At 43.4% G+C, this 7,361-nt stretch overlaps 1 protein-coding gene across 5 annotated transcripts in view; it reads left to right on the top strand.

Annotated features, from left to right (window-relative positions):
• The window catches only part of rgs3a (regulator of G protein signaling 3a), a 103,922-nt gene extending 97,658 nt beyond the window's left edge, over window positions 1–6,264 (top strand). For all 5 annotated transcript variants that reach the window (XM_028417575.1, XM_028417571.1, XM_028417573.1 and 2 more), the window contains 4 exons: window positions 1,935–2,036; window positions 2,903–2,964; window positions 3,878–4,044; window positions 4,133–6,264. In XM_028417575.1, coding sequence (XP_028273376.1) covers window positions 1,935–2,036; window positions 2,903–2,964; window positions 3,878–4,044; window positions 4,133–4,333 — 532 coding nt within the window. In that variant the 3' untranslated portion in view covers window positions 4,334–6,264. The remainder of the gene's footprint in view (window positions 1–1,934; window positions 2,037–2,902; window positions 2,965–3,877; window positions 4,045–4,132) is intronic.
• The last annotated feature ends 1,097 nt before the right edge of the window (window positions 6,265–7,361 follow it).

A 7,361-nucleotide genomic window follows, 5' to 3' on the forward strand; every position in this document is an offset into this window, starting at 1 on the left:
CTTTTGTCAGGCCAAGGCACAGCTCTTTTTCCAGCTCTTATAAAATAGTTTATTCTCTTTCTGACATGCGCTGGCTCTCTTTTAGTTAAATCTTAATTGCCTTGAGTCCAACCTAAAAATAGAACAATCTAGTAAACCCCAGCTCTGATGTTATGAGTTTATTTAACAGCACTAAGCTCTTTTTCAATGCTTCAGGCTTGCAAGTGTGCAAGTCACAGGGATGCTGTGTTTCTATGAGGCGTACATCTACACTCTGTTCTGCAGATAAGCATCTGGATTTCAGCCTGTTTCATGCAGGGCACTTATGTTTTTTCAATAAGCGGATGAGTCATCTCTCCACCGCTGATGGTGTGTGGAGGTTAGGAATATTATTTGAAGATTTCCATATGTTACCTGACAAAATCTCCCTCATGGCTCTTTGTAGACACAGTTTTTCATGAAAAGGGTGATTTTTCCCCCTGTGTTGATTTAAGTATTTTGCACCAACCTCTCCAAACCCAAACACACCCGAATCAATCCACCAACAAAGTCACACTCATCCCACATTTTAAAGGAGCCATTTAGCTGCAGCTTGAAACAGCCTCTGCTCTCATGTTGTGCTGTGTGTATGGCACGTTTCTGCCTTTCCTCTCCTGTAGTCATTGGAAAAACTCATACTGACAGCTGACTGTGTTCTCTGTTCACTTTGGCCCCGCGTTGTGTGTGACCACCTCACTTTAACTTGTACATAAATTAGCCTTACTCTTGCCTTTCGCACACACTATGTTGGGTGGACCAACACCTGTGACTGGCATGAAAGCCCCAGTGAAGTGGGCATGAGTTGGCACAGGTGCAGAGGGATTCTTTGAAATACTTGTTCTTTCATCACTCTCCATGTGTAGTCATGTACAGTATTTGCGCCAATGTGCTGTCGTGTGTGTTCTGCCACCCTCCTGTGAGTGCATGTTTGAATGATAAGTGTCTATAACTGGAAGCCCTGTTTCTTAATTTGGGGTGTATGTGCTCTCCTGGGGGCCGTGGGTTGGCAGCAGGACAGCTTGCAGTGATTAGGGCCAGCCTGCGCACAACTGTGCTGCATTATTAGCGGGCCAGTCAATCCACAGTGGAAATCAAAAGCAGGGACTCAGGAAATGGGTGTTGAGTGAGGTCACATCCCAATGAGGCAGCACGTGCTCCAGGTTGGGAAAAGCCAGGACGCGTACCATGGGATTATGGGAATTGCGCACCATCCTGTTGGAACCCGTGGGTACTGAGGGTTGGTGTATTTCCTTATCTGAGAGTTTAAGGTAGCGCATGTGCAGCAGGGTGTGACCGCGTGTGTGCAAGAGAGGGGAAACAGGTGAGGCAGGTGGGTGGTCAGGATGTTTTTGGATGCTGTTTGGCGGGAGCAGCGGAGGATGTCACTGTGCCCTGTTGCCTCTGCCCTGGGTCAGCTCCCTCTCAGCAACCCCTCTAGGCACACAGAGAATGGCGTGATGAAAGAGAGGAGTGAGGACTGAGTCTCTCTCCTGCTTCTCTGCCAGTTTCGCTTAGTCCCTGCCGAAGAACCTGCTAGGGACACATCTACAGGAAAAGACTGTTAGAGATACAAGATTGACAGGAGAGGCGCTGACAAGAAGCGAGGAGAAGGGAGAGTGGCATCTGCCTTTTGGAAAATTTCTGTCCCATCATCACTGACCAGCTGAAGACTAGAATGTATACAATGGCTTTTATGCTGTGTCATTTGTTGGTTTTATTTTATGTGGATTGGATTTATAACAATGCTGATTCGTTGCCTTGGATTGTTTTTTATTGTGGACTTTGGACTTGGATACTCAACAAACCCTTTCTCCTCTTTCCTCTTTTTGTCTTCCTACTTTTCATCCATCCCTTCCCTTATCTTTCCATCACTCATTTCATCCCCTTCACGTTTCTTTCCTATCTTTCCCACTCAGGGCCAAAGACATGAAGAATCGGCTGGCTTTCCTGCGGAGGAGGAATGAATCCCCAGGAAGCAACCCAGCCAGCAAGTTAGACAAATCTATGAAGTCAGTCAAGTAAGTGGCCACTTCCTGATGGCATGTGCATGTGGGCGGGTGCGAGACTGTTTTGTGGATCTTGCCACAACTGGTGGTGACCTGGTCTTGGAAGACAGACGTGTGGGCAGTAGGAGAAACAGGAGTGTGCTGGCATTGTAAAAAGGAATGAGAGAATGTGTGAGAGTCATAGAGTAATATTTAGATACAGTCCTTAGAAGTGGTATGTATGAAATCTATTCATAGATTCATATTCAAACTGTAAAATATATATAAGGAAAATTAGATATAGTTAAGAACAATATGTGCAAAATAAGCAGAATATATTTGGACATTTAATGAAATACTTACTTGCACATAATTTAATTTAATAAATTTAATAATTTAATGCACATTTATTGCAATCTCTAATTTATAAAATTAATCTAAATGATACACCAGATAAATATCCAAAATGTTGCCCTACATGTGGATTAAAATGAGGGTAAGATAGACAATGCACAGACATATGCTTCATTGCAGGCTACAGAAAGGATGTGAGACAGCAGGGGGTGTGGGAGGTCTCTGAACCTGACTGCACATCCTGATTGGCTAGGCGACGCCCCTCCCACTCCCTCTCCCGCCTTCCAAGTTGCATGAGTGGGACTATAAAAGCCTACCCCCACCGCAGTGAAGCAGATAGACACTCATGGCTCACAGCGTTAATGTCCACCAGGCAGAACTGAATGTGAGAGACTAGACACAGAGAGGAAGGAAGGAAGCAGCGCTGAGGAATTATCTCTACTTCCACATTTCCACGCCACTACCAAAGTTCTGCGGATGGGTCACACAATGAGAAACCTGGCTGAAATGGGCTTGTTAAAGAACCGCTCTGCTTTTATCTGCAGGCCCACCCCAGAGGAAGCACTGAAATGGGGGGACTCACTTGACAAGCTGCTGACACACAAATGTAAGTAACATTTTTATTGTGTTTATTATACAAAGAGAAAGATGTTTGGTGCAACATGGTTTTCGGATAGTGGTGAAATAGAAGCATGATAGAGGTGTTGGGGGGAGGGCTCAGAAAATATGCATTGTATATTGATCAAACACACACTGTGCCTATGAGAACAGGCAACAAGTTTCCATAATCCCCATGCCTACAGTCTGTAATATACACAGAAAGAAGAGGCAAGACTAAAACAGGCAACCTGCATGTGCGTTGCTATTTTTAATTTTCCACAATTCATCTTCCATAGTTGGCTCCCGATTCTTTTTTTTTTTTTTCCAAAGCACAAAGCCAGCAGCAACATCTGCTCCTCATTCGGCTGCGTTGGCCCCTTTATTCTCCCCCCTTTTTCTAATTTCCTCTCATCCACCTCTTACCTCACTTCTGCTCACCAGAATGAGGTAAGAGATGAGTGCTTGAGCTGGCTCTGCTTATCAGCGTGGGTGATTCATGGGAACGGAAAGGTGCAGACAGGAGCAGTGGGTGGACATGGCTTCCTGCTATTCTCTCTCCTGGATGCCTTCTTCCTCTAATCATTAACTGAACCGAAACTCCAAAAAAAAAAGTGCCAGAGTTAAGTCTCATTCCTCCTTCGTACACCCACACAGTCGTGCCTTTGTTCATTCACAGCACCCGTCGGATTATTAAGGAGTCAGAGGGGTGATGTCATATGAAGGACATAGTAAAGGACCTGAACATGCACTGCGGTGTTGAATGTTTTTTTCATGTCTCACTTTATTCCAACCAGATGACTCAAAAAGGGCCGTCACAGAGCTATTTTAGGCGCTGAAACTCCAAGGAGCGCTTCAGCTGCGAGGTTGCCATGGCACTTTAGTCAACTCTCCTCTTGTTTATTCTCCCTGCTCTCTCTCAGATGGTCTGGCAGCGTTCAGAGCTTTCCTGCGCACAGAGTTCAGCGAGGAGAATCTGGAATTCTGGCTAGCATGTGAGGAATACAAGAAGATCAAGTCGCAGTCCAAGATGGCCTCAAAAGCCAAGAAAATCTTTTCAGAATACATCGCCATCCAGTCGTGTAAAGAGGTGAGTGAAAGGGAGGGAAAATGCTTCAAAACAGCTTTATTCTTCTTACAGTTTCTCCAGGGTAATCTTTTATTTCCTTCCTCCGCAGGTCAACCTGGATTCATACACTAGAGATCACACTAAGGACAACCTGCAGAATGTGACACGCTCCTGCTTTGACCTTGCGCAGAGGCGGATATACGGGCTCATGGAGAAGGACTCATATCCCCGCTTCCTGCGCTCAGAACTCTACTTGGACTTAATCAACCAAAAAAAGGCCAGCTCCACTTCGACTTCATCTTCATCATAAGATGAAAAAAAAACAAGAGAGGAGAAAGAGGATGAGGTGGCAGACTTGAAACACATGTAGAGTGGTTGGGACGTTTGCTTGCCTTTTTACATTTTTTTGTTGTGTGCGTATATGTCATCCTGTTGTTATTGGTGTGAGAGGACACGGCAAAGCTATGGCACTGCAGAGGAATGTAGTTTACACAGTTGACCAGGTGGATGGATGGATGGATGGATGAATGGATGGATGGATGGGTGGATGTTACCAGCCCCTGGGCAAAGGGCTGGAGCAGGAGCTGGATGCTTGTCTGATCACTGTTTTTTTTACTGTTGTTTTGTGGAGGTTTAAGTCTCTATTAGAATACAATTGTTTGTGTTATTGTCCAGTTGTACTGGAGAAAAGGAGAGGTTGCACCAAAACCCCCTGCAGACATGAAGACAGTCCGGTACTGTTTTGTCACTTTTTTTCCTCCCCCCCTTTATCTCTTCTAAGACTCCCCTCCTTTGCTCCACCGCGTTGTAAGCTGTTGGTACGTCCTTTTTCTTTTCTTTTTTATGTCATCAGACGCCACACTCTGCTGGGGGGGAAGAAAGAAAGAAAAAACAAGATGATGTCTGAATGAATATTACCATTGTGGCTCGATTTCACACCCATCTGTTACACCTCGCATCCACTACTTCTATAAATGGCTTTCAACCTTATTCAGTTCAAGACTGTGGAAAGTTACTGTGAGCCGAGACGAAAACCTTGGAGACGGAGGCAAAGAATATGTAAACGGACGGACTGGAGGAAACACAGACACGTGTCCCTCAAGCATTAAAAGACATTAAAAAGTCACATTCAGAGCCAGAGTTGGCCGAGAAAAAAGACGACGACTTGCTTCCTGTCTCCAAAGACTGTTTACAAGAAGGAAAAAAAAAATCAAGCCGAATCCATGCAGCCAAACATTTCCTTTAACATTGTAGCTCATTCTGGACTAATTGAGGAAGCATTCTCAGGACATTGCTATGACAAGTTACACCTTATCTTCACTGTTTCTTTTTCTACACACTCATTGTTTTTTTTTATGCGTTATAGGGTCCCAACCTGCACTCCCTTTGTCCTACTGAGCAATACAAGAAAAGGTTGCTCTTTTCATAATCAGACGGGAAAAAAAAGTTGCTTCATGTGTATAAAAGTTTGCCTATTTATTTAGATTAACTCGCTGGATGCTTCTACAGACACCCTCACGTCCTCCAAAGCACTCAGCTTAAAAGCTCTCACTTTCCTCTTAACCACCAAACAGGTCCAATGCTGTCCTGAACTTTAAGTGCAATATTTTTTTATTTTATTTTATTATTATGTTCGATATGGTTTCATTTATTTGGGTAATTTTTAACAGGGGAGAGGGGGGTGGGGTGGAACAGCTTGAGCTCTGTATTAACTTTATTCGTTAAGAGAAAAAAAATACTTAGAGCTATAAGGTTGACTTAAACATTTTCAAGAAGCATAAGTAGTTTAATGAATTTTAAGCAAGTGATTCTAACTGTGTGTTTTCCCCCCTAGCAGCAGGCAGCTGGGGGGGGGGGGGGTTGTTATGGTTGTAAATATAATTCTTTAAGAAAACTATGTGATAACACATTTAAAAAAATAAACAAACAAACAAAAAAAACCAATAGGTCTCTGCTGGTGATGAATGTGGGACCCAGCTGTATCTATGTAAATATGAGAGACTCAAAACTATAAGATAACATGTTTAAAAAAAATTTAAAAAAAACATAGGTGAGCAAGAGCAGGTCAGTTCTGCTTGGTCCTCTGGTCATACACTGCTTGTAAGGAGTTTTCTGAAATGCATTTTATCATTTTCACTGTTTACAATTCAAAAATGCATCTCCTATGATAGCAAGTGAAAACAATAGAGTACATTTGGTGTCATTGCTAATGATAAATAAACCAACCAACTGATGAAGTAACATGTGTGGTCTTTGGATTTTTTTTTGCTTTTACATGCTGAGAAGTAGCAATACACACAAACTCAACACCACTTAAGGCTAAAGCCAGCTCCTGATCACTGGTAGCCCAAACCTGGAAACATTTCCTAAGCTGTCCACCAGCACCTTATTACTGACTCATTTAACAGGGCTCATTTGGAGTCGTGTATTTTTGCAGACACCAGAAGCTCACAATAAGGGCAGCAGTGGCTCAGAGCAGGGTTGTCCAATAACCAGAAGGTTGGTGGTTCAATCCCAACTCCTCCCAAGTCATTGTTGTTTGTCTTTGGGCAATGCACTTTACCCACACTGCACTCACTGGTGTGTGGTGCTACTTGCTGGCAGCCTTAAGCAATTTCCCTTCTAGGATTATTAAAGTATAAGAAAAAAAAACAAGGTGTTAGTCGATAAGTTAGTTTGCAGGACACAATCAGCACATCTCCATGTATGTCCAACGTGCAGCACTCCTTGTTTCCATTGACTTATCTGTGCTCATTTAGGCTAAAAACATTTTACAGTCTTTTATTTGACCCCATTTGGATGTAGTAATACTTCCATTACCAAAAAGGAATGATAGCCAAACAACAATTGTTTCCATACTTTGTCACTCAGGAGTTTAAATGGTGACACAGACAGAACACTTGCCCTGAATCCAGTCGCCTTGTATTCTAAAAGGCCAAGCATGTGAATGTGAAAGAGGGTCGAGTGTTGGAAACAGTTGGAGATCTAGAGAGGTTTTTTGTCTGTGTTTGTGTGTGTTTGCTGTGTTTAGGGGGGTGGGGGGTGGGGGGGTGCTGTGCTGTATACAGTAGTAACAGCACCTAATCTTCTTTACTAGCTGCCATCTGTTTTGACAGACACAGTTTCTTTCTCTAAAAGTGTTTCCCCCTCTGTCTCGCTCCCTGTTGACTATCCCTTTGTCTAATTTATTTATTTATTTACCCCCCCCCCCCTTCTCGGCTCTGCAGAGTTTCTCTGCCAAATCTCTTTGTTCAAGTTTCGTTCCTTGCTGTCATTTTTTTTATATAAAGGCCCGTTGCAGAGTCTGTCATTGTTTTCACATTCAGCGGAACCCTCAG

This window comes from Parambassis ranga, chromosome 12 (genome assembly GCF_900634625.1).
Source record: "Parambassis ranga chromosome 12, fParRan2.1, whole genome shotgun sequence".
Lineage (NCBI taxonomy): Eukaryota > Metazoa > Chordata > Actinopteri > Ambassidae > Parambassis > Parambassis ranga.